Raw genomic sequence first — 27,393 nt, forward strand, 5'->3', positions numbered from 1 at the left:
TACTGCCTGTCTCCCTGTCCACTGGATTGTCCTCCCAAATCTGTTCTTCCTTTCTTCCTGAACACTCTGGCTTTCCAACCAGAAACTACATTTCCCTGTCTCCCTTGTGGCTAGGGAGGGCCACGTGACTAAGATTTCTCCAATGGCATGTGCGCAAAAGTAATATGTGAAAGTTCCTGTCACCTTCCTAAAGAAGCTTGTCTTGAACTCCCTTTTCCTTCATGCTGGTTGCAAACTGAAAACCAAATGCTGTGAAAGATAGAATTGACCCACTCTGCCTGGAATGCTGGATGGCCTCATAGAAAAGAGGCTGCTGGCCAGGCCCAGTGGCTCATGCCTGTAATCCCAGCACTTTGGGAGGCCGAGGGGGGCAGATCACGAGGTCAGCAGATCGAGACCATCCTGGATAACACGGTAAAACCCCATCTCTACTAAAACTACAAAAAATTACCCGGGCGTGGTGGTGGGCGCCTGTAGTCCCAGCTACTCGGGAGGCTGAGGCAGGAGAATCACTTGAACCCAGGAGGTGGAGGTTACAGTGAGCCGAGATTGTGCCACTGCACTCCAGCCTGGGGGACAGAGTGACATCCTGTCTCAAAAAAAGGGAGAAGGAGAGGGAGAGGGAAAAGGAAAAGGAAAGGAGGGGAAAGGAAAGGAGGGGAAAGGAAAGGGGGGGGAAGGGGGAGGGGGGAGGGGGGAGGGGGGAGGGAAACGGAAAGGAAAGAAAAGACGCTGCTTACCTTCTCTGGGTTGTTACATGCCAGAGAACCAAACGTCTATAATTTTTTGGCCACTGTATTTTGGAGCTCTTTGTTACATTATTTTACCCTGTACCCTAACAACAGCGTCCTACATTAGAATGCAGGGACCAAAAGGTCAGAAATTTCTGTCTGTTTTGCTCATCAGTCCATCCCTAGCAAGTAGAACAATGTCTGGCATGTGACAGGATACTCAATAAATATGTGAATGGATTAAATAGACAACTTTATTATCATCACCCTCCATATCTCCAAATCACCTTCACAGCTACCAGAAGTTAGATTACAAAACTCAAATGCTCCCAAGAAGTTCCTATATCCCATTCACTGCCATCTTTCCCCGGTTCCACTGAGTGTGCCCTTCAGCCCCACTAGCCTCATTTAAGCTTCTCCAATGTGCCTGACTCTTGCCCAGCTCAGGGTCTTTGAGCAAGCTGGTTCCAGTATCTACTCCCAAACCCCTTTGCAGAAGTAGTCCTCATTCCTTCAGTTATCTGCTTAAATGTGATCTCCTCAGACAGAACTTCCAGTTACCCTATCAAAACATATCCTATTTCTGCTATCTCTGTATCCTATTCATAACACTTATGAAAATGAGTAAATAAAAAATGTGTTGGGTTTTCCATTCTAAACTGGATTATAAGGTCCATAAGGACAAGAACCACTTTTGCTTTTATTTACCACTTGGTCCCCATTGCCTAGCATATAGTGCCTAGCTGGTTATAAATAGGCAATAAAGGAGTAAATGAATGAACTTCACTAAAGATGTTGCGTGTTTAAGTATGTTGGGGTGGATATGAGTTACTTAAAGCATATGTAGCTCTCCATAAATACAATATTCAAATGTCCTTGACTACCTTCCTGACAATAATGTAAGTTTCCATTTATGGGGCTGTAAACCAATGCACAAGCTGGCAGGTTTTTTATTGCTTTCTTAGAAGGATTATCACTCCCTCTTTCTACTACTAGTTTTTAGTTGCTAATAAGCAGGTAGAATTTTAATGACTCCTTTTGGTATGATGGACTAAGTAGCTTTTACTAGGATGTTTCCAATGCAGGCTCACATGGGCATATAATTTAAAATAAATGATTATTATACTTTAGGACCATGCCAACTGGCCTCGCAGGACCCAGGACTAAAGCTCCTCTGCTTTCTCAGGTCAAAGTTTCAGTTAATCAATTTGCTTCTAAATTATGTAACCTGAGATTGCTCTCTAAAACTGTGTGGGCACCAGCTAAACTGGGCACATGGAACAATCCGAGGGTACTCAGTGACAGAGACTTTAAATCACACTGGTTTTGGTTTTTTTGTTTTGTTTTGTTTTGAGACAGAGTTTCACTCTTGTTGCCCAGGCTGGAATGCAGTCGTGAGATCTTGGCTCACTGCAACCTCCATCTCCCGGGTTCAAGCAATTCTCCTGCCTCAGCCTCCCAAGTGGCTGGGATTACAGGCACCTGCCACCACGCCCAGCTAATTTTTTTGTATTTTTAGTAGAGACAGGGCTTCATCATGTTGGCCAGGCTGGTCTCAAACTCCTGACCTCAGGTGATCCACCCACCTCGGCCTCCCAAATTGCTGGGATTACATGATTGAGTTATTGTGCCCAGCCCACACTGTTTTTAAATAATGTTTCTTTCCTTCTGTATCTGGTCTGTGATGTGATGGTGGATACACAAACTTATGCATGGGATAAAACCGCATAGAACTAAACACATACACACACACACATACACACACCCCATGCACACACACACGAATACAAAATATGGAAAATCTGAAAAAGATTGGTGGACAGCATCAACATCAGTATCTTGGTTGTGGCATTATAGTGCAATTTTACAAGATGTTACCATTGGGGAGAAATTGGGTAGAGTACGTGGGATCTCTCTGCATTTTTTCTTACAACTCCATGTATATCCATAAATATCTCAATAAAATTTTACATCAAAAATGCTGTTTCAACACCGAAACTCCAGGATACTACAGAATTCAGCTGGTTACTGAAGAAAACAGGAAGGAAGACGCTGGGGAAATGAGAGAAAGAGAAGTAGGAGTAAATATGAAACTTCATAGCGGGAAAGGTTACTAAAAGAACACTGCATTCCTGTAGCCTGCATGTCCTTAGAAACGCCTCATAGAGTAACTGTGGTTTTACTTTACTCACAGGACTATTGCTAGATCTGTGGGAAAGAACTACAAGACAGTTGCTAAAAGTTTGAAAAAGACAGTTACTAAACATATGAAAGACCTGATAATCTACTTTTTTACCTTAGGTATTGGCATATTCCACACATCTATACTATTCTTGAGTGTGATCACTTAGGAATGAATATGATTTGAACTTATTCATGTTAAGACAGGGTGTCAAACTGAGAACCAGGCAGATCCACCACCTACAGTAAAAACGACCCTAAATTGGTTGAAGAAATTAGATCCCAAAGATTCTTGGTGAATTCTGAAGTCTTTATCAGTATATCCATATTAAAAGGAGATGACAGAAGCCAAAATAAAAGAATTATGGGCTGCCTGTAATCCCAGCACTTTGGGAGGCCAAGGTGGGCAGATCACAAGGTCAGGAGATGAAGACCATCCTGGCTAACATGGTGAAACCCCGTCTCTACTAAAAATACAAAAACTTAGCCGGGCGTGGTGGCAGGTGCCTGTAATCCCAGCTACTCAGGAGGCTGAGGCCGGAGAATCACTTGAACCCAGGAGGCGGAGGTTACAGTGAGCTGAGATTCTGCTATTGCACTCCAGCCTGGGTGACAGAGTAAGACTGTCTCAAAAAAAAAAAAAAAAAAAAAGAATCATGGGCTGACAGGACAACTGGATTAAAATAAGCACCAGTTTCATTAAAAAGGGCTAACTTGGCCGGGCGCGGTAGCTCAAGCCTGTAATCCCAGCACTTTGGGAGGCCGAGATGGGCGGATCACGAGGTCAGGAGATCGAGACCATCCTGGCTAACACGGTGAAACCCCGTCTCTACTAAAAATACAAAAACTAGCCAGGCGAGGTGGCGGGCGCCTGTAGTCCCAGCTACTCAGGAGGCTGAGGCAGGAGAATGGCGTAAACCCGGGAGGCGGAGGTTGCAGTGAGCTGAGATCTGGCCACTGCACTCCAGTCCGGGCGACAGAGCGAGACTCCGCCTCAAAAAAAAAAAAAAAAAAAAGGGCTAACTTGAAGATAAATCTTTTGACTCCAGCTTTTTAGAGGATCTACAGTGACCTTGATGGACAGTGGAAGAAATCATAGAATGGAATTCCTTGAATAAAAATTTGTTGACTTTAAATAATTTTGCCTAATGTTACAGATACACGATTAAAAAAAAAAAAAAAACTCTTTAAAAAAAGAAATTAGAATCAGCTGGGCGTGGTGGTGGGCGCCTGTAGTCCCAGCTACTAGGGAGGCTGAGGCAGAGAATCGCTTAAACCCAAGAGGCAGAGGTTGCCGTGAGCAGAGATCGCGCCACTGCACTCCAGCCTGGTGATAGAGCAAGACTCCATCTCAAAAAATAATAATAAAAATAAAAATAAATAAATAAATAAGAACACTGCATACTCTGAAAACACAGTCACATATCTGAAATCTGCTTCAGCTCACAGTATCAAAGAGTAAGAGAACAGAACATTTGTTAGGGAACATCTAGTTCCATACCTGCATTCTGAAGACCTGAAAAGTGAGGCTCAAAAAATAATTAGCAAAATGTTAAAAGTTTTAGAAAAAAGAAACAGGAGACTAGCTTCCCAACATTGGCACAGGGAAGAATTGCTTAAACAAGATACATAAAGCAAGCACCAGCCATAAAGAAAAAGACAGAAAAATTTAACTACATTAAAATTAAGAACTTGTCTATCAAAAGGTACCAAAAAAAAAAAAAATACTAAAAGGAGAAGGCAAAGTATCTTAGAGAAGATACCTGCAACATAGATAACCACAAAGCTTTAGTGTTTTGAATATGAAAAGGACTCTTAAAGTCAATATGAGAAAGATAAACCACCCAACAGCAAATAGTCAAAGGAGATAAATATATAAGGAGAGAAACATATATGGTCCATAAACATATGCAAAAATGTTTAACTTCATTAGTAATCAGAGAAATGCAAATTAAGATCATCGTGAAATAAAATTTCACACCCAATTGATTGGCAAAAAGAAAGAACTCAAACAATAGCAAGCGTTGAGAAAATATGAATCAATGGAAACTCATATAATTCTAGTGAGAATGCCCATTGGTACAACTACTCTGGGTAACAATTTTACCTCCTTTTGTAAAGTTGCACATTCCAAGACCTATGATTACATATGTGAGACTTCCTATATATACAGTTTTGTGTTTCTATGTATATGCATATCCTACACACACACCCCCCACAAGAGAAAGACCCTTTAATAAACACACACACAACAAAAGATACATATTGTTCTTAGCAGCACTGATCATACCAGGAAAATAAAAAATCCTGCGAACAACCCAAAGGCCCATCGACAGGAGAACGGATGAATTCTAGTAAACTCCCAAAGTGAAATATTATTCAGCAGTGACAATGAATGAATTATGCCTACATAAAACCTTAAAAAGAATCTTAGCAGGCCAGGCATGGTGGATCACACCTGTAATAATCTCAGCACTTTGGGAGGCCAAGGGAGGGCGGATCACTTGAGGCCAGGAGTTCAAGACCAGCCTGACCATGGCAAGACCCCGTCTCTACTAAAATACAAAAATTAGCCAAGCATGGTGGCACATGCCTGTAGTCTCAGCTACTTGGGAGGCTGAGGCAGGCGAATCACTTGAACCCAGGAGGCAGAGGTTGCAGTGAGCCAAGATCGCACCACTCACCACTGCACTCCAGCCTGAGAGACAGAGTAAGACTGTCTCAAAAACAAACAAACAAAAAATCTTAGCAATATAATACTGAGTAAAAAACAATATGTAAACCATTTTATTTCTCAAAATAAGAAAGCTAAATATCTAAGTTTGTATACACACATGTTAAAACTATACTTTAAAACAGAATGATTATTACAAAAATAAGGCTAATGGTTACAGGGTGGTGGGAAGGCAAGGAGATGAGATAGGGAAGTAGTACATAGGTAGAATTGTATTGCTAATGTTATAATTCTCAAGTTGGGTAGTGGGCATGCAGGGGTTTATTTTATTTTTATGCACATATATCTATTCTATTTGCACTGAATATTACATTTTTAAGTGACAGTTTCTTTTAAAAGGAAGTGATTTTTTCCAAGGCTATGCTGCTCATTAGTAAAGGCACTATAACAAAGAAGTTCCCATCCCCATACCTCAAAAAACTTCCACAATGTGAGGTACATATTAGGAAATAAACAGATACTTGTTAATGCACACTGAATTTCATGACTACTTAAAATTGTCAATTTCAAACATGGATTCTATAAATACATTAAGAAGTCTTCTGATTTGATTACATATGATTTTATTTTGATAGCACTGCCTTCATTAGTATCTTTAATAAGTAATATGTCTGAATTTTTACAGAATATTTTAATTGCACTGCCTGAAATTTCAAAACAGGGATATATGTCCTCCTGATACTTTTCATCGAGGTCAGGGTCTAACCTAACAAACGATTATGACTTTTAAAATAGACTTTATTCACAGATTCAATTTTCTGAAACTGCTCCCTTGCTAGGGCTCTCAGCCTTAGGTTGAATCACTGGCTGTAATAAACATGGCAACCAATTCAGCTCCACCAAATTACTACTTGTTCTCAAGTATATATACACGAATTGTCTACTTATTGCCTCCTACTGTCTTGTAGCAGCTGTCACTCAGCCCGTCCAAGGGCCGCCACTCTATCCAACATTCTGCAACTAATTAATTGTATTTATAAGTAGAGATGAGTAAGAGTGTTTTTGAAAAATAATGGTAGGTGACCACTGGCAAAAGCAGTGTTGATTCCCAGGAAGCTTGCCCATAATATTCCAGCATCAACAAAAATCCTCTCCTCCATTAGTGCTGTTAGCTAAAAGATTAATATAATTAGATTTGAGTTTAATTAATTCTAGAGCATAGTACTAACCAAGGCATGGGTCTACATTAGATCCTCAATCATTCAGATCAGTGTAAAACTAAACAGGATACCCACTATTAAAAACCCATAAACAGTGTCAGGCCTCTGAGCCCAAGCTAAGCCATTATATTCCCTGTGACCTGCACGTATACATCCAGATGGCCTGAAGTAACTGAAGAATCACAAAAGAAGTGAAATTTAAATTGCCTGTTCCTGCCTTAACTGATGACATAACCTTGTGAAATTCCTTCTCCTGGTTCATCCTGGCTCAAAAGCTCCCCCACTGAGCACCTTGTGTCCCCCACCCCTGCCCGCCAGAGAACCCCCTTTGACTGTAATTTTCCTTTACCTACCCAAATCCTATAAAACAGCCCCACCCCATCTCCCTTCACTGACTCTCTTTTTGGACTCAGCCCGCCTGCACCCAGGTGAAATAAACGGCCTTGTTGCTCACACAAAGCCTGTTTGGTGGTCTCTTCACACAGATGCGAATGAAACAGTACTTCCTAAAATTTGTCACTGTTCCCATTCAAAATATATAAAATTCAGTTCAAACTCATTACTATTAAAGGGGAAACTGAAATTTGGGGTAGAGTACTGTCAAATGTGCAATCAAGAGATGGAGACCCAAAGAGTAAAACAGATAAAAACCCAAAAGAAAATAGTCAAAAGATTCGCTCATTCCTAGACTCTAAGCCTAAACACATAGTACAGAATTATAAAGCTGGGAGAGAACTTAGATACAAATCATCCCAGGAGCCCAGTTCACAGATGAGGAAACTGAGGACAAGGGCAATAGAACTGAGCCTGGAATTCCATATTTCTGAATTCTCAATTCACTGAATAATCTTGGAAAAGCCACTTACCCTCTCTCAGTCCATTTTCCCAGCTATAATGAAGATGTTGGACTACTAAATGGTCTCTAAGGTTCTTTAGTAGTTCTAGGATTCACTGAGCCTTACAGACCATCTAGCAGCCCAAGCCCTTTATTTTACAGATGGGGAGTCTAGCAAACTACAATTATTTATAGAAGAGTCTGCCATTCCTGGCCTATAGACACTTTAGATTTGTTCATTCATCTTCACATCACCCTAGGACATAAATGTGACAGTTAATTTTATGTGTCAATTTGACTAGGCCACAGCATGCTCACGTATTTGGCCAAGCATTATTCTAGATGTGTCTGTCAAGGTGTTTCTGGATGAGATTAACTTTTGAATCAGAAGACTGAGTAAAGCAGACTGCCCTCCATAATGTGGGTGGGTCTCACCAAATCAGTGTAAGGCCTGAGTAGAACAGAAAGGCTGCTCTTCCCCTTCCCTTGACTAAGGAATAACTCCTCCTGCATTTTCCTGCCTTCAGAGATGAATAGTGGCTCTTCCTCAAGTCTTGAACCTACTCCAGTCTTCAGACTGGAATTTACGCCATCAGTTCTCCTTGGGTCTCCAACTTGTGGACTGCAGATCTTGGGTCTTGTCAAGCTACATAAACCCATGAGCCAATTCCTTACGATAAATCACTTCCTGTATATATCCTATTGGTTCTGTTTCTCTGGAGAATCCTAATAACCAAATGTGTATAATAAACTAACGCTTATACAGCACTTAAAACAGTTCCTGGAACTTACCACTCTAGGTTTTGCTGTTATTATTATGATTAAAAGGCAAAGAAAAACAACTTACAACTGTAACAATTCCATAAACCTGCAACATATCAATGAAATCATGGATCAGCAATTCAAGGCTCTGACTTAATTATTTCTGCACACAGATATCCTAACAAAACACAAATGCCTACACCGAAAGTAAAATTTTTTTTTTTTTTGAGACGGAGTCTCGCTGTGTTACCCAGGTTGGAGTGCAGTGGCACGATCTTGGCTCACTGCAAGCTCCGCCTCCCAGGTTCACACCATTCTCCTGCCTCAGCCTCCAAGTAGCTGGGACTACAGGCGCGCACCACCACGCCCGGCTAATTTTTTGTATTTTTAGTAGAGACGGGGTTTCACCGTGTTAGCCAGGATGGTCTCGATCTCCTGACCTCGTGATCCGCCTCCCAAAGTGCTGGGATTACAGGCTTGAGCCACCGCGTCCGGCCAAGTAAAATTTTAAAAAAGATTTTTTAAAATTTCAAATTGTGACCCACATAAAATGATGAGATTAGCTCCATCTTTGTGCAATAAGGACTTAAATAAGACACTATTATCATTGCTGAATATCTGGTACCCCTTAAAGTTGCAATAAACTCACAAAAATAATAACATTAAAAGTACTTGCACCTCAAAAAGCTGTTTAAAAACAAATTTTGAAACAAGAATTTGAAAAACACATAGACAAAAAGTTATCAAAAGGACTTAAAAATTACACCGGGCGTAGTGGCTCACATCTGTAATCTCAGCACTTTCGGAGGCCGAGGCAGTAGGATCAAAAGAGGCCAGGAGTTTCAGACCAGTCTGGTCAACACAGTGAAACCCCATCTCTACTAAAAATGCAAAATCTAGCCAGGCATGGTGGTACATGTCAGTAATCCTAGCTACTCGGGAGGCTGAGGGACGAGAATTATTTGAACCTGGGAGGCAGAGGTTACAGTGAGCTACTCCACTCCAGCCTGGGTGACACAGCAAGACTCTACCTCAAAAAAAAAAAAGAAAAAGAAAAAAAAAGATTTGATTAATAAACGCTTCATTTGGTATTTATACTGGAGTATTTTTTAATTGACATATAATAGTTGTACATATTTTACGAGTACATTAAGTACTTTGAAAATACAATAGCAAATTGCTGAAGAAAATCAACGTTGTAAATGTGTATGAAACTATAGTGAAGCTTATAAAGCTAATTCATTAACTACATCACCAAATATGAAATAACCAAAATCATAATTTAAAAAGGCATGATATACGTATTATAAAACACAACATGTGGCCAGCGCAGTGGCTCACGCCTGTAATCTCAGCATTTTGGGAGGCCAAGGCGGACAGATTACCAGAGGTCAGGAGTTCGAGACCAGCCTGGCCAACATGGTGAAACCCTGTCTCTACTAAAAATACAAAAATTAGCTGTGCGTGTTAGCACACACCTGTAATCCCAACTACTCAGGAGGCTGAAGCAAGAGCATCACTTGAACCCAGGAGGCAGAGGTTGCAGTGAGCCGAGATCACGCCACTGCATTCCAGCCTAGGTGACAGAGCAAGACTCTGTCTTTTAAAAAAAAAAAAAAAAAGACTAGACATCACTTAGTCTTTGATCTCTCAGTCAAGCACTACAAGTCTATAATTATAAATGGGAAATAAGATTAGAAATGCAAATGGAAATCGTATTTCATTTATTCAGCAAACATTTAATGAACACTTATTATGTCAGGCAGTGAAGCATTAGGGATATAGCAATGAGCAAAAATAGTCACAGGTCTTACCTTCATGAAGCATATTATATAGAGGAAATCTAGATACTAAGTAAGTTACCAAATACAGTATGCAAATGTAAAGTCAACTACAAAAAGAATATGAAGGACAGGTTCATAGTCACATGTGAACCTGGCATTGTGTGAGGGAAGGATTAGGGACAGCTTCCTTAGGGAAGTGATGATTAAGCTGAGCTCTGAGAAATGAGTAAGAGTTGAGACAATTGACTACAGGAGAGAAGTGCACCAGGAATATACAGTATATTATACAACGGTCCTGTGGCAGACGGAACACAAAAAATGAGGAAGGTTTTTGCAGAAATAAAAAAATATACATCCATCATAAAATCCATATGGAATTTTAAGGCACCCCAAATAGCCAAAACAATCTTGAAAAAGAGCGAAGTTGGGGGTCTCGCAACTCCTGATTTCAAAACATATTACAAAACAATATGCAATCAAAGTAATCAAAACCACGTGGCACTGGCATAAAGACAGACACACAAACAGAATAAAATAAATATCCCAGAAGTAAACTCTCATGTACATGGTCAAATGATCTTTAACGGCCGGGCGCGGTGGCTCAAGCCTGTAATCCCAGCACTTTGGGAGGCCGAGACGGGTGGATCACGAGGTCAGGAGATCGAGACCATCCTGGCTAACACGGTGAAACCCCGTCTCTACTAAAAATACAAAAAACTAGCCGGGCGAGGTGGCGGGCGCCTGTAGTCCCAGCTACTTGGGAGGCTGAGGCAGGAGAATGGCGTAAACCCGGGAGGCGGAGCTTGCAGTGAGCTGAGATCCGGCCACTGCACTCCAGCCTGGGCGACAGAGCGAGACTCCGTCTCAAAAAAAAAAAAAAAAAAAAATGATCTTTAACAAGGGTGCCAAAACCACTCAGTGGGGGAAAAGAGAGTCTTTTCTTTTTTTCTTACCCTGCCCTATGATGCTGAGAGAGTCTTCAAATAAATGGTGCTAGGAAAACTAGACATCAACATGCACAAGAATGAAGTTGGACCCTTATCTTATACTACATACAAAAGTAACTCAAAGTCGATTGAAGATCTACATGTAAGACTTATAAGCTATCAACTAAACTTAAAAATATGCAACTCCTAGAAGAAAACAGAGGGGAAAACACTCATGACATTTGGATTTGACAATGATTTCACGGATATGACATTAAAAGCACAGGCAACGAAAGCATAAACAGACAAATGAGACTACATCAAACTTTAAAACTTCTGTTCGTCAAAGTAAGTAATCATCACAATGAAAAGGCAACCTATGGAATGTGGGAAAATATTTGCAAATCATATATTTCATAAGGAGATATTATCCATAATATATAAATAACTCTTACAACTGAGCAACAACAAAAAAGGAAGTAACACCCCCGCCACCAAAATGGGTAAAGGACTTAAGCAGACATTTCTCGAAAGGGACGTACAAATGGCCAAAAAACATAGGAAATGATGCTCAACATCACTAATCATCCGAGAAATGCAAATCAAAATCACAATAAGATGTAACCTCACATCCATTAAGACAGCTACTATAGGTCGGGCGTGGTGGCTCCCATTTGTAATCCCAGCACATGGGAGGCCAAGGCAGAGGGATCACATAAGGTCAGAAGTTCGAGACCAGCCTGGCCAGCATAGTGAAACCCAGTCTCTACCAAAAAGACAAAAATTAGCCGGGCATGGTGGTACACGCCTGTAATCCCAGCTATTCGGGAGGCTGAGGCAGTAGAATCGCTCAAACCTGGGAAGCAGAGGTTGCAGTGAGCAGAGATCACCACCACTGCACTTCAGCCTGGGCAGCAGAGCAAGGCTCTGCCTCAAAAAAAAAAAAAAAAAAAGAAAGACTTACTATAAAAAATATAGCAATTGTTGGTGAGTATGTGGAGAAACTAGAACCCTTAATGGGAATGTAAAATGATGTAGCCACTGTTGAAAACGGTACAGAAGTTCCTCAAAAAATTAAACACAAAATTACCATATGACACAGCAGTCTCATTTCTGGGTATATATCCAAAGAATCGAAAGCATAATCTCAAAGAGAGGTATTTGCACACTGATGTTCATAGCAGCACTATTCCCAATAGCCAAGAGATGGAAGCAATCCAAATGACTATCTACAGATAAACATATATATACACACAATGAAATATAATCCAGCCTTTAAAAGGAAGAAAATCAGGCCAAGCACGGTGGCTTACGCCTGTAATCCCACCACTTTGGGAGGCCGAGGCGGGTGGATCACCTGAAGTCAGAAGTTCCACACTAGCCTGGCCAACATGGCGAAACCTCATCTCTACTAAAAATACAAAAATTAGCTGGGCATGGTGGCAGGCAACTATAATCCCAGCTACTGGGGAGGCTAAGGCAGGAGAATTGCTTGAACCCGGGGGTGGGGTGGGGGACAGAGGTTGCAGTGAGCCAAGACCATACCACTTCACTCCAGCCTGGGCGACAGAGTGAAATCCCATCTCAAAAAAAGGGAAGAAAATCCTCTCACATGCTACAACATGGAGAATCCTGAAGGACATTATGCTAAGTGAAATAAGCCAGTCACAAAAAGACAAATACTGCATGAAGTGGGGGAGCTGTTGTTTAATGGCTATGGAATTTTAGTTTTGCAAGATGAAAAAGTTCTAGAGATCTGTTGCATACAACGTGAATACAATTTGCACTACTCTATGCTTTAAAAAAAGATGGTAAGTTTTATGTGTTTCCTTTACAATTAAAAATACTAGTTATTGGCCGGGTGCTGTGGCTCATGCCTGTAATTCCAGCACTTTGGGAGGCAGAGGAGGGTGGATCACCTGAGGTTGGGAGTTCAAGACCAGCCTGGCCAACATGGCGAAACCCTGTCTCTACTACAAAATATTTTTAAAATTAGCCGAGCGTGGTGGCGTGTGCCTGTAATTCCAGCTGCTCAGGAGGCTGAGGCATGAGAATCACTTGAATCCGGGAGGCAGACAAGGCAGCGAGCCGAGATCACACCACTGCACTCCCGCCGGGGCGACTGAGCAAGACTCTGTCTCAAAAAAACACATAAACGGGTGGGCGCGGTAGCTCACACCTATAATCCCAGCAAAATCCCATCTCTACTAAATACACAAAAATTAGCTGCGTGGTGGTGGGCACCTGTAATCTAAGCTACTTGGGAGGCTGAGAGAGGAGAATGGCTTGAACCCAGGAGGCGGAGGTTGCAGTGAGCAGAGATTGCAGCACTGCACACGCACACACACAAACTACTTATTTAAGTGAGGAAGAACTGAAGAAAGCAGTTGGGTAGTTCCTGAAAAGTTTAAACATACAATATATACTCAAGTAATATATATACATACTCAAGTAAAAACATATTCATTTTAAAAAGCAAAAAAATTTGCCAGGCACAGTGGCTCACACCTGTAATTCCAGCACTTTGGGAGGCCAAGATGGGTGGATCACCTAAGGCCAAGAGTTCAAGACAAGCCTGGCCAACAAGGTGAAACCCTGTATCTACTAAAAATACAAAACTAGCCAGGTGAGGTGGTGCACATCTGTTGTCCCAGCTACTCAGGAGGCTGAGACAGGAGAATTGTTTGAACCTGGGAGGCAGAGGCTGCAACGTGCCGTGATGGCGCCACTGCACTCCAGCCTGGGCGACAGAGTGAGGCTCTGTCTCAATAAAAAAATAAAAAATTATAATAAAGGACAAAAATGCAAACCCAAATGTCCATCAGCTGATGAACAAATAAATAAAATGTGCTCTCTCCATAAAACAGAGTATTACTCTGCCTTCAAAAGGAATGAGGCCAGTCACGGTGGCTCACACCTATAATCCCAGCACTTTGGGAGGCCGAGCTGGGCGGATGACCTGAGGTCAGTTTGAGACCAGCCTACTCAACATAGCAAAACCCTGTCTCTACTAAAAATACAAAAATTAGTTGAGTGTGGTGGTGCGTGCCTGTAGTCCAAGCTACTTTGGAGGCTGAGGCATGAGAATCACTTGAAACTGGGAGGCATAGGTTGCAGCGAGCCAAGATCATACCACTGCGCTCCAGTCTGGGTGACAGAGAGACTCCACCTCAAAAAAAAGGAATGAAGTACTGATACTGATACATGCTACAACATGAACAAATCTTGAAAATATTACTATGCTAAACCAAAGAATTCAGTCACAAAGTAACACATATTGTATGATTCCTTTGGCAGTCCAGAGATAAGAAAGTAGATTGGTGGTTGCCAAGGGCTGAAGGGTAGAGGATTGGGACTAAGAGATAACAGATGGGGTTTCTTTTTGAGGTAGTGGAAATATGCTGGAATTAGATAGCTGTGATTGTTACACAGCATAGTAAATTTAAATCCACTTAAGTATATACTTTAAAGTGGTGAATTTTATGTTATGTGAATTATCTCAATTTTTTAAAGTGAACGAAAAAAAGTGAAAGAGAGAGAGCAATACCACCAGCAAAGTACTTAACCAGAAATCAGCGGAAAGTCAATGAAATGCTCCTGGTGTGCGTCTGTAAAAGATCCCCCTGCAGCTGTGTGGAAGATGGATAGGAGAGGGCAAAAGTGGATAATAAAATAATCGATTGCAAAGGTCCAGGTAAATGACAGCAGTAGCTTGAACTTGAATGGTGGTAGGTGTGGAAATGAAGAAAGGTGGATGGATGTGACAGCATTTTCAGAAATAGAACCTATTGGATTCTCTGACAAATGTGATAAAGGGAAAGGTTAGTATTAAGTATGACTGCTAGGTTTTTAGCTTGAGCTACTAGGTGGGGGATGGTGTTACTTACTGAACAGGGGAAAACTGGAGGAGGAATAAATATGAAAGTGGAGAAATGACTTAGATGAGGGTGGCAGTCATGATGATAAAGAAAAGTGGCATTGACTGAGCATGGTGTTGTGATGAACTGGTTATGAGGGTGATACATGTCCCTACCCAAATCTCATCTTGAATTATAATCCCCATAATACCCACCTGTCAAGGGAGAGACCAGGTGGAGGCAACTGAATCATGGGGGCAGTTTTCTCCATGGTGTTCTCGTGATAGTGAGTCTCACGAGATCTGATGGTTTCATAAGGGGTTCTTCCCTCTTCAGTCAGCACGTCTCCTTCCTGCCACCTTGTGAAGAAGGTGCCTTGCTTCCTAATTGCCTTCTGCCATGATTGGAAGTTTTCTAAGGCCTCCCCAGCCATGTGGAACTGTGAGTCCATTAAACCTCTTTCCTTTATAAATTACCCAATCTCAGGCAGTTCTTTATAGCAGTATGAAAATAGACTAATACAGAGGGAGGGAGATGCAATTCATGTTCTGGTAAGTCCGAATGATGCAGTCAGATCTGAAAGTCTATCAAAAGCTTTCTTATCTAATAGCAGTGAAATATAAATGTGTTGGTAAGGAATGTACTCCTGAAAAAAAAGCCTCATCTCCAGCTTTTTAAATAAATGACCACTAGTACTCAAGAAAATGAACTGCCCTCCTGTCTCCCCTGTGTAGTCAAAGTTCCCAGAAATGTGTACCCATAATTTAAGCAGGGTAACTAAGTAAGCAGTCCTATAATAATACATGAAGTAGTGTCATGATATATTACCCTGAATATATATTTCATCCTGGTCTCTGCCTTACTGTCCCTGCACCAAATCAAGCCGGGCATGGCAGCTCAAGCCAGTAATCCCAGCATTTTGGGAGGCTGAGTCAGGTGGATCACTTGAGGTCAGGAGTTCAAGACCAGCCTGGCCAACATGGTGAAACCCCATCTCTCCTAAACATACAAAAATTAGCCAGGTGTGGTGGCACACGCCTGTAGTCTCAGCTACTCAGGAGGCTGAGGCAGGAGAATCACTTGAACCCGGGAGGTGGAGGTTGCAGTGAGCCGAGATTGTGCCACTGTACTCCAGCCTGGGCAACAGAGCAAGACTGTCTCTCCCTCTCTCTCTCTCTCTCTCTCTCTCTCTCTCTCTCTGTCTCTCTCTCTCTCTCTGTCTCTCTCTCTCTCTCTCTCTCTCTATATATATATATATATAACATAATTTCGCTGGAGTCATAGGTTTCAGAAAAGAGTATCTATGTATAGGAAAATTCCTATAGCTATTGTTATGGAGACCTAAAGCCACCTGACACCTGTTTTCAGCATCTCCTTTTTCAAAATCAAAATTACTACAGCAAATGTAAGGCATTGAAGATCAACGTTTTGGTCTTTCTGCTGTATCATGGACAGGATGTTTATGTTCCCATAAAATTACTATGTGGAAATCCAAACTTCCAAGGTGTCGGTACTAGGAGGTGAGGCATCTGACAGGTGATTAGGCCATGAGGGTGGAGCCCTCATTAATGGGATTAGTGCCCGAGAGAGCTCATTTCACTCTTTTTCTGCCATATGAGGTTATAATAAGTCACCAGTTTACAACATGAAGCCCCCTCACCAGTAGCCAACCATGCTGGCATCCTATCTTAGACTTCCAAGTTCCAGGATTGTGAGAAATAAATTTCTGTTGTTTATAAGCCACTGAATCTATGGTGATCTATTATACTTTGTTTTGTTTTGTTTTTTTGAGGCAGAGTCTCGCTCTGTTACCCAGGCTGGAGTGCAGTGGTGCCATCTCTGCTCACTGCAACCTCTACCTCCCTGGCTCAAGCAGTTCTCTGGCCTCAGCCTCCCAAGTAGCTGGGATTACACATGCTTTCCATCACACCTGGCTAATTTTTGTTTTTAGTAGAGACCGGGTTTCACCATGTTGGCCAGCCTGGTTTTGAACTCCTGACCTCAAATGATTCACCTGCCTCAGCCTCCCAAAGTGCTGGGATTACAGGCATGAGCCACTGAGCCCCGCCTGTTATACTTTTTTTATAACAGCTCAAACTCATTTGGGGTTGGCATGTATGCTCTCTAAACTGACTGGTTCCCATGCTTTAAGTGCAAACAATGACCCCGCACCATTGCTCAGGTAATTGCCTCCTCCTGTAATGAGACTGCCCATCCCTAAAATCTCAGAACCTTCAGCCCTTTGGGTCCCCAAAGGCCCAGCTGACAGGCTACTTCCTCCATAAAGCTCTCCCCAAGAAATGAAGCCAGAGAGCCAGTGCCTCCTTCTGAATGGCTACTGCACTTACTGTGTATGTCGTTCAAAAGGATGGCACTGGTGACCTACTGGCCTTGTGTGGAGGTTGGTCCTGTTTGCTGGTCTTCTATCTCTTCTACCAAAGTGCAGGCTACTGGTGAGCAGGGCTGTACCTTACACACCTCCACAGCACCAAACGGGATGAGTGTTTCAAGAAAGCTGTGATTCACATGGATGTTTTCAGAAAAGAAGCCAGAGTAAATTGTCAACTATACTATAGATCCCTTAATCCATACTACTGCAAAATACATTAATTGTGAAGCTTAAAGAACGTCCCCACTGCTTACACAACAGGTGTAGCTTACATAATCTGCTCTACCCAGCTGTTACTTGAGGCAATTCCCTCCTGGCTTCTACTCCCTGTCGATATGTGGGATTACTGCACCATCCAGTATGATTTCCTCATTCTTTGCTCCAATCACAAAAGATTTGTTAATTTTCCTTTATAACAGTAAAAACAGTTGAAACTCCAAATAACCAGAGATATTCTAGGGTTTTCCATGACTATAAAACTCAAAAGACAATCCAGGATATAAACCAATATTTGTAAATATTGCCATACATTTTTTTTTCTTTTGGTGTTTTTTTTTTTTCCCTATATAGTCTTCTTTGACAAAATACTGCAGTATTCCCACTGTTTGGAAATTGTGTTACCCAAAAGGTATAGAATGGGATGAAGCAATGATGCAAATGAGTGTTAGGACTATGAACAAATGAATGGGAGCAGTAACGAAAGTCCAAAAGTCAGGAAAAATGAAAATCCACGAACTTGGTGATGCTCCAGAGAGGAAACCAGCAAGTGTTGACGCTAAACTGGCAGAAACATCAATACTTCCTGGCTCCCCCACTGGGTGCATCAATTTACCACCGGCAGGCTGCTCTTCTGCTTCAAGTGACAAATAGTGAGTGCTTTCAATGACAGTATGAAAAGGCATGACCCATAATCTAGAAGCATGGGTATGGGCAGCAATGAAAAGATGTGATTGCTGGAGTCTGTCTCAGCTGCACTGCTGATTAGCTTAATGATCTTGGACAAGTCATTTCCTTTCACTGAAAAAATACCAGTATTTCATAATATTTGCGTGATGGAAAGAGTTAACATAGCAGGCCTGACACTGCTATTCTTAGTAGGGCCTGTTTGCAAGGTTGGTCCTTGGCTGGTGTCTGGGGACTCGGATTTCGGGAGGGTTCCCATCACCCTGATAAGAGTGGCTCACTCTGCTTAAGCTGTGTAAACAATAGGGTTTACAATGAATACCTGCTTTCCTCCTTGGGGTCTGGAATTTTGCTGTGTACCAGGTGGAGGGTGCCTCTGTGACCAGCTCCCAATAAAAACCCTAGGTACTGAATCTCTAATAAGCTTCCCTAGTAGACATTTCACACAAGCTGTCAAAACTCGTTTGCTAGAGGAATTAAGCATGACCTGTGTGATTTCAGTGAAAGAGGACTGGAAGCTTGCACATGGTTTCCTCCAGACTTGGCCCCAATGAGCCTTTTCCCCATTACTGACTTTGCTCTGTATCCTTTTGCTATAATAAATCACATCCCCAAGCGTGTACATGTACTGAGTTCTGCCAGTGAATCATCAAACCTAGGCCAGTTTTGAGGACCTCTGACACAATTGGTATAGTGTTGAATAGTCTACCAAACATTTTTTTCAACAGTCTTGTGAAATAGGTATTATTATTCCCATTCTATCGATGAAGAAACTGAAGTTCAAAAAGGTGACAGAGAGTGTGCCCAGAAAATAAATATTTCAGTGTTTACTATATTATATATGGCTGTTCTCAAATTTTAGTGAGCCTAAGAACCACTTGGAATGCTTGTTAAAATCAGTTTCCGGGGCCTACCACCTAAGACTTGGATTCAGTAAGTTCAAGACCCAGGAATCTGTATTTATAGTAAGCATCCAGGATTATTATTATTATTATTATTTGAGATGGAGTTTTGCTCTTGTTGCCCAGGCTGGAGTGCAATGGCACGATCTCGGCTCACTGCAACCTCTACCTTCCAGGTTCAAGTGATTCTCCTGCCTCAGCCTCCCAAGTAGCTGAAATTACAGGCCTGCACTACCACTCCTGGCTAATTTTATAGCACAGTCTGAAATGCATAATGTAGCCCAGTCTGAAATGGATAAGCTTCTTGGTGGCTGCTTCCTAAACTGATCATTTTTCATCTGTTATTACTGACTCAGACTGTGTTACCAATTCAGCTCAAAACAATTAAACAAGTATTAATTGAACATCTACTGTTTACCTGATGCTGTGCTAACTGCAAGATCATTTTCAAGAACACTTCTGATTTTTCCAAGATTACCATGGTAAAGAGAAATGGAATAGGAAAACATTGCCACATTAATACTTCATGACAACATATAATACAGACACCTAAAAAACAAATGATGATATCTGCTTGAACAGGGTAGGCCTCACCAATCCTCCCATATCCCATTAAATAAATATGGCGCAAGAAATCAATGATTTCTACTTCACAAATACAGGTTAACCTTCTTAATCTGGAAATCCATGGTCCATTATCATTTATAAATCACATCTTCTATTATCAAGAAGTCAGCCGAACCAGCAATCCATCCAGACACTGCAGTAATTGAGGGGCTGTCTGCCAATGTGCGGGCACAGGGCATCCTGTGCCCATATCTGCAGTGCTGAGCACTCATTCATCATTAAGCTGCAGCAGTGTTAACATATGCTGCAGTTGTGCCAATATGTTTGTTTTATGATCACCACTAATCTACCCGTATAACAGGCCAAGAAGGTAAATGTTAAGTGAAAGGAAATAAACTCAAGAGCCAGCACCTAATTCACTTGTGGAAGCCCAGAACCTCCCTCCACCTAACCAGAAAAAGTCTCCTAGTCTCGAGGGTTCCAGATGTAAATGGATCATCTGTATAAAGCGCTACAGATGTACAGGAAATTCCACCACCTTGAAGAACAAAATAGTATTATTTTTGTATCCCATGCATTCACCCTCTTTGAGAGAACTGATCAACCATGTTAGACAAGCAGTGAGCCCTGATGATTTTTTCCATCACTCAACAAACCAGTATTTGATTTCACTCAGTGGGCTAGTTCTTTGCACATCATGCAGACACAGCGAGGTTAGTTATGGTTCTTTCAGGGGCCACTGGCCATCCTTTACCTCCTAGAACCCACTGCTCAGCAGGTGGTAAACTGGCAGCTTTTTTGAGAAAACAAGCTCTTTTGGACAGTTGCACCAATATAAAAATGGCCAGCTTCACCTGCCCAAATCTCAATTCAGCTAAAAGTTAATTAGGAACACTGGAAACTACCTGGTATATAGGCACTCAACATTACACACTAAATGGCTGCCTTATTAGCAATAAGCATAAACAAAAGGAACAAAGAGTAAACACTTACAGAAAGTATTCAGGACACATTCAGAGTTTTAGGTTGCTGAGTCAGTAAAAGGTAGAGCAGGAAAAAAGAAGACAAAAGCTGCTTTCATTTGTGTGAAGATTTATTTCAAGTTATAGTGGTTCATTTCTAAATAAGTTTCCCACCTTGTGCAGGGTCAGCCTAGCATCTATTCGCAAAAGAGCAGTTTGCCATGCATAGGTCAGATGAAAGGAGACAAATGCAATAAATTCCTTTTTATCTGACATCCAAACAACCAGAAAATAATTGATATTGTACAATCTATTTTTGGTAGAAAAATGACAAGTATGTAATAGTAACTTATTCATAAAGATCAAATTTCACGGTATGTCACAAATGTATTCAATGCAATGCAGTTACCATGCCTTCTATATCTGTAGTTGTGTATGTAATGATAATTACAGCTCAAGAAGACAGGAACCTTGTCTGTCTTGCTCATCTATGCCCCCAGGATTGACTACAGTGCCCAGGACATAGTAAGTGCTTGGTGAATATTTGCTGAATGAAAAAATTGTTCTGCAAAACCATACAATGCCTTAATCATCTAAGAAAGAGGCCGGGCGCACTGGCTCATGCCTGTAATCCCAGCACTTTGGGAGGCCGAGGTGGGGAAATCACCTAAGGTCAAGCGTTCAAGACTATCCTGGCCAACATGGTGAAACCCTATTTCTACTATAAAAAATACAAAAAATTAGCCAGGCGTGGTGGCAGGTGCCTGTAATCCCTGCTACTAGGGGGGCTGAGGCAGGAGAATCGCTTGAACCCAAGAGGTGGAGGTTGTAGTGAGCCGAGATCGTGCCATTGCACTCCAGCCTGGGTGACAAGAGTAAGACCCTGTCTCCAAAAAAAAAAAAAAAAAAACACCAAGGGGATAATGCAGATGGCAGATCCTGGGACTTCTCAGCATGATCCAATTCCCATAATAAATCTCACAAAAAGGGAAAAAAAGATTATACTATGGTCAGTATAGCTTTCAGCATTAAGTGTATTTATTCTAATTCTTAGAATACTAGTAATGTATACGGTATACCCCAATTAACAAGAACTCATTCTTCACTCATTCTGCATAAGGGCAGGTTTACAATAATCATTATCTATAAGCAAAGGTTATCATTTATGGGATACATACAAAAGTTGTTCTTTCAAAAAATATTTTACTGAACACCTACTAGGGACCAGGCACTGTGCTAGGAGCTAAGAACACACTGTGAACTGTCCCTGTCTAGGATAGCCTTTCTCAATTAGGGTTCCTTAACTCCAGCTATGCAGGAAAATGTTAATTTATTACTAACAATGCATGTCCTAGGGCATCAGTGCCAATTCTCTCCAAGTTGTGAAAGACTAGTCTAGGGAGCCATACAAGTTAAAAGGCAATTAGAACACAATATGATTTTAAAAAAAAAAAGTTGCTAACACGGTGAAACCCCGTCTCTACTAAAAAAAATACAAAAACTAGCCGGGCGAGGTGGCGGGCGCCTGTAGTCCCAGCTACTCGGGAGGCTGAGGCAGGAGAATGGCGTAAACCCGGAAGGCGGAGCTTGCAGTGAGCTGAGATCCGGCCACTGCACTCCAGTCCAGGCGACAGAGCGAGACTCCGCCTCAAAAAAAAAAAAAAAAAAAAAAGTTGCTTTTAAGTATGGTCAGTATCATCAGTATTTTCCCGCTCATCAATGTCAAGCCAGAGTTATTAAAGTGAAACAAACAAAAAAAATGTTTAATTATTCTGATAATTTAAAGGGGAAACTAAAAACCTTCTTGCTCCTGGGGGGGGGAAGCAATTACCTGAACTATTTTCTAATTGCCTCCATATATTGTTTCATTAGCCTAGCCTTGCCTTGGACTCAAATAAATTAGTTACCTATTTCATTAATTCTTATTTTGTACTTTTTAGTCATTTTAAATTTCCATTCTTCCTTATGCAGTCTAATTTCTTTCTAGTCCTGGGCATTTTCTGTGTGATATTATGACTATATGCTACATGCATTTATGAAACCAAAGCAGTTTAAGGATTTCTAGAATCAGAGATTTAAATGTACTCCAGTATTTCATACTCACAATTAAGCTTTCATGTATCAAAGGTCTAGAAATGCATACCTGTTAACTATCACTCTCTGACAAGCTAAACTGACAGCGTCCTCTTGGCCAAGCACCCAATCTACTTTATCAAGAAATCTCTTATTTTGAATCTTTAGTATAAAATAATTTAATAAGCCAAAAAGAGGGGGGAATTGTTTTCACATTTTCAAAAAATCTTTAAGACCAAGAGAATATGTTACTATAATCACTAGGAATTGCATTAAGAATAAAACAAAACAGGATAACATAAAAGTCCATGACCCTTAAATCTTAACTAGTCCAGACTTCTGATTAAATATGCCTTTGAAGAAAATAAGTTGTACAGACAGAGCTATTATTATTTATTTACTGTATTTATGGAGATGTTGACTGAGAACAAGCGGTGCTTTTACTGTACTCAGAGACATCTAACTCTTAAATCCTTTAGGACATCCTCTACATGCCTCAACCCTAAAATGTTATACACCAAATCCACCAATTTCTTTCCACCTCAAAACTGTCAAAAGGAAAGTCATAATTCATCAGAAAGAAAGGAACACAGTTATTAATGGCAAAGACGTCAAGACCATGTATTTAAAAAATACAATGAATCACTATTTTCTTTTAGCTTGAAATTGGAAAACTTGAAAAATAAATGGCATTTCAAAAATGATTCAGCAAACACAACTGAGCTATAGAAGATGATGCTTGTAAGAATCCTAAGGGATTCTTCCACTTCAGGTTTAAAATATAAAGAAAGCACTTCTCTAATATGTAGTCTAGTTTTCAACAACCAACAACTACAATCAACACCACTGTAATTTATTTCACAATCAAAACCAATTTCAGACACGTACAGGTACACTAAAAACCACAACTGATTTTGAAAGGAATTCATAGCTCTATTTCTAAAATATTAAAACAATCATAAGACAATTCGCAACCTTGACTACATCTATACTGCTGTGAAAGTCTCAAAGTTCCAACCAAATCTTTAATTCTAGTCTTCTAGTAATTTAAATGGAAGTACCCCTCAAAGAATTTGTCAGGCAAAAGATAAGAACAGCATATGGTTTACTGATCTAAGAGATGGAAAAATTGTCCCCCCCCAAATTTTGAAGCCGTTTTTTAGCAATGAGTATTTGATAGTATTTTTCACATTCAGTCCAAAGGTATGCAGATTAATTCCTTGCCCTGGGCCTAGGGCTCAGACACAACTCCTAAGAACCTTTCAGCTTACTGCACTGGTACAAATTCCCGGTACTTAACCACAGTCATGGCTGCGCAGGAAAATGTGAACAGCTGAACATTCCAGCTGCAGCAGTGAGGTCAAAGCTCATTTCAGTATTAGCAAAAGTGATTCTCTGCTGAGATCTTGGTCGGGGATGCAAAGTACTAGCCTCAAACCTGCAGGCTGGCACCTCAACAACTGCTGCAAATTCTACTGCATGCCCTGGCTTCCTGGGCCAGCACTACTTAATTACTAGACTCTCATACGATGCAGATCACTCTTCGCAAAAGGGAAGCAAATGAGCTTTTAGACCAGTACTTGAGTTGTTCAGTTTCAAATGTTCAAATCCTTAAAAAAAAAAAAAAAAAAGGGATTTTCAACAACTTAAGTTTAATGATTTTATTATGATTCAGAGCCCAGTTGTTTTCCACCATAAGAGTGCCATGTGAAAAGATTATCCTTTTCCTAAATACTACGATTAGCTTTCACTGCCACCTTTCCCTTTTTGTCACCCCCAAACAACACTCCAAGATCACAAGAATCTATGTGAAATAGAGCTATGAAGAACAATACCCGTTTGCATTCTCAGGCTACATGGGAGAAACCAATTTTAGTCACTTGCTTCAGCAAAGCTATTAGTACAAGCCGTCACCTACGGATTTCAAGATGATTGATATGTACAACCTCTATTGCTCTATGCCACAGGTAATAATCTGTTCCAATTTCATACTGCATGTTTCTGGGAGAGGTCAACATTTAGAAAACCATTAACATAGCACTATTGTGATAATAATATTCTAAAAAGGGATGTACAAGTATTACTTTTAACCTGTGTACATTTGTGAAAGTTTCAAATGAAGGAAAAATGAGAGCAAATTTATCCGATGTATGAAAAATGTTAGCAACGCTTTGATTAGGAATAATTGCATGAATAAAACCAAATTGACATGTTCTCAAAAGATGTATTTTAAGGCAGGTAGAGGAACTCAGCATTCAACCCTTTTTCCTAACTACAGAAAAATCAAAATTTGCAGATGAACCATTTCTTTCACATCATTGGCAGAAATAAAATCCTATTCCCGCCACCTCCTCTTGCAATTAAGGAAGTTGCTACAAATAGCAGCACAGAACGTAAATGGTCCTGTTTTGCTCCATTCTTAATGTACCCTCTAGGAGTAAACAGGTTACTCAAAAGAGTCAGTAGCCCGAAAGCGATTTTCCCTATGGCAAACTCCCTTGAAAATGAAATTCCCTTTTCTGGGGATTCTGAAGGGGGTAAACGTGGACGGAGGAGTCCAGTCGCAGCCCGCCTTCTCCCATGGGTTCAAGGTCTGGAGTGCTCAGCCCTCCGCGAGGCTTCAGACCAGCGATCGGCAGCATGGGCAGGGGCGGCGCAGCCTCCTGGCGGCTGCACATCCACCCAGCCCACCCTGACAATCACGCTCGCCTTTCAAACACACCCTAAAGGTGAGCTTTATAGGCTGGGTCTCCAAAGTTTGCCCGGCCTCCGGTCAGCAGCCGCCCGCTGGCTGAGCCCTAGGCAAGGCTGAGTCTTGCCCTAGCCTCCGGCTCCCTCAGCCCCCAGCTCTTCCTTTGGGCCACGGTGACAGGTCTAGGTTTACCTCCATGTGCTCGTGGCAGAGGAAACAAAAGAAGGCAACCTCCCTAAGAATAAAACGCCATCTTCGACTCATTGACAAACTGAGGGGTCCCCAGGTCGGTCCCCCCACGAGTCCCCCACCACCCAGCCCGAGGGCGGCCCCCAGTTTCAGGCAGAGTTTGTAACAGCTCCGGGAAGCCCTGGTCGAATTGTCCTGGGGCGAGGGTGGGATACCCCGAGAGCCCTACCTGCCTCCCCTCCCCGGCCGCCTGGGCACAGTGTTTCGGTAAAAAGGAAGAAGAGGGGTGGTGGTGTCTCCCAGAGATGTAATTGCCCCCTTAGAAAATTGTTGTGAGGGACCCGGCGAAGGGGCTGGCGAGCAAACGAACCGGCACGCGCGGAGCCGCAGCGAGTATACTTACAAAACGATTCAAGCTCCGGCGGAACATCGCGTCGAAGGCCGCCGGGCGCTGAGCTGGGCTCTACTGGGCTGTCTGGGAAGGCGCCGTCCACAAAACACACTGCGGCGTGGGCCGGCGGCGCCAAGAGGACCAGCGAGGCGGGCGGCCGGGCCACCCGCTCGCCGCCTGCTCTCCGGCTCTCCTCGCTCCCCCGCCCCCCAGCCGTCCGCAGCCTCGCCGCCGCCCCGCCTCACTCGCGGCCCGCCCCCGGCCTGCCTGACCTGGGGGCGGCAGCCCCGTGGATCGCCCTTATCTGGCCCCGGCACCGCCGGCCGGCGGCACCGCGGGCCGGCAGCTCCCGCAGCACCCACTGAGAAGGCGAGCCCGCCGCGCGGGGGAAGGATGGCGGAGGAGCGCGAGGCTCCTCCTGTGGGGAGGGGGACGCCCCCGTCTCTCCGCCAGCGCCGGGCTCGGCACCCTGCGGGATGCACTCTTCCCCGACGCGGCACCACCGCCCGCCTCCCCGCTGGACTCCGCGGCCGCCCCCCTCGGGGCACGGGGAACCCTCCCGAGGCACCCCGCGCCTCACCTCGCCTCAGCCCGACACTACTCCCCTGTCTCTGTCGGGAGCCACAGCCTCCCTCGCCCTAGCCCTAACTCGTCCGCCGCGCCGCGCGTGCCCCGCCGCGCTGTTTAGCTCGCAGCCCCTCCTCGGTCCGCGACTTCCGCGCCGCCCCGCGCTCTCGTCCCGCACTGGGGCTAGGGAGCCTCGGTACAGCCGACCGGCCCGCCCCGAGCCAGCCGACGGCCAGGCTCCCCCTTCCGGGCGTGGTGGAGCGGGGCTCCGAGGCAGGGCACCGTGGGGACCCCAGCGCGGGAGGGGCGGGGCAGGGCGAGACGGGGGACTAGTTCTGAAAGCCCACCCTCCTCATCTCTACGGACGAGGGTTCCCCCTCGACCCTCGCTACGCTGTACTCCCAATTACGCGGCTTTCCCTCCTCTGGGTTTTTCTCTCCTCCTGCCTGCCCACCTAAGCCTTCTTACTTCCACTTTCTCTGAGGTTGTAAAGTCAGGCTTTGTGTCGTTGCTGCTGCGCAGCTGGGCGGGATTTCCCTGACCCCCTCCCCGCCCCACCCCAGGCCCCTCCCGCTCGCCCCCCTCCCCCGCCTTGCTCCCGGGGTAGCCTGGGAGTTGTAGTCCAACCGTCCCCCTACTCCGCCTGGTACGGCGGGCTGGGAGCTCCCCCACACGCTAGTCCCAGATTTGCCGAGAGGGTTGAAGAAGGAAGCGCGGGCTGAACAGCGGGTTCTCCACGCTGGCCGGCTGGGTGTGGAGGCCGGGTGCACTCGGTAGCTTCCTAGTGG

At 43.0% G+C, this 27,393-nt stretch overlaps 1 protein-coding gene and 1 non-coding gene across 4 annotated transcripts in view; one reads left to right on the forward strand and one right to left on the reverse strand.

The window, feature by feature from the left end:
- The window catches only part of ATP11C (ATPase phospholipid transporting 11C), a 208,000-nt gene extending 180,878 nt beyond the window's left edge, over positions 1 to 27,122 (reverse strand). For 2 of the 3 annotated variants that reach the window (XM_010388751.2, XM_010388752.2), the window contains exon 1: positions 26,051 to 27,112. In XM_010388751.2, the coding sequence (XP_010387053.1) occupies positions 26,051 to 26,077 (27 nt within the window). In that variant the 5' untranslated portion in view covers positions 26,078 to 27,112. Of the gene's footprint in view, positions 1 to 26,050 lie in introns of all 3 variants that reach the window. The other variant, XM_010388750.2, reaches the window with a different exon arrangement.
- Positions 2,863 to 2,965, forward strand: LOC115898897. The gene has a single exon (XR_004058551.1). It is a non-coding gene; the product is annotated as a small nucleolar RNA SNORA18 (small nucleolar RNA).
- Positions 27,123 to 27,393: the final 271 nt, after the last annotated feature.

Source organism: Rhinopithecus roxellana, chromosome 7 (assembly GCF_007565055.1).
Source record: "Rhinopithecus roxellana isolate Shanxi Qingling chromosome 7, ASM756505v1, whole genome shotgun sequence".
Lineage (NCBI taxonomy): Eukaryota > Metazoa > Chordata > Mammalia > Primates > Cercopithecidae > Rhinopithecus > Rhinopithecus roxellana.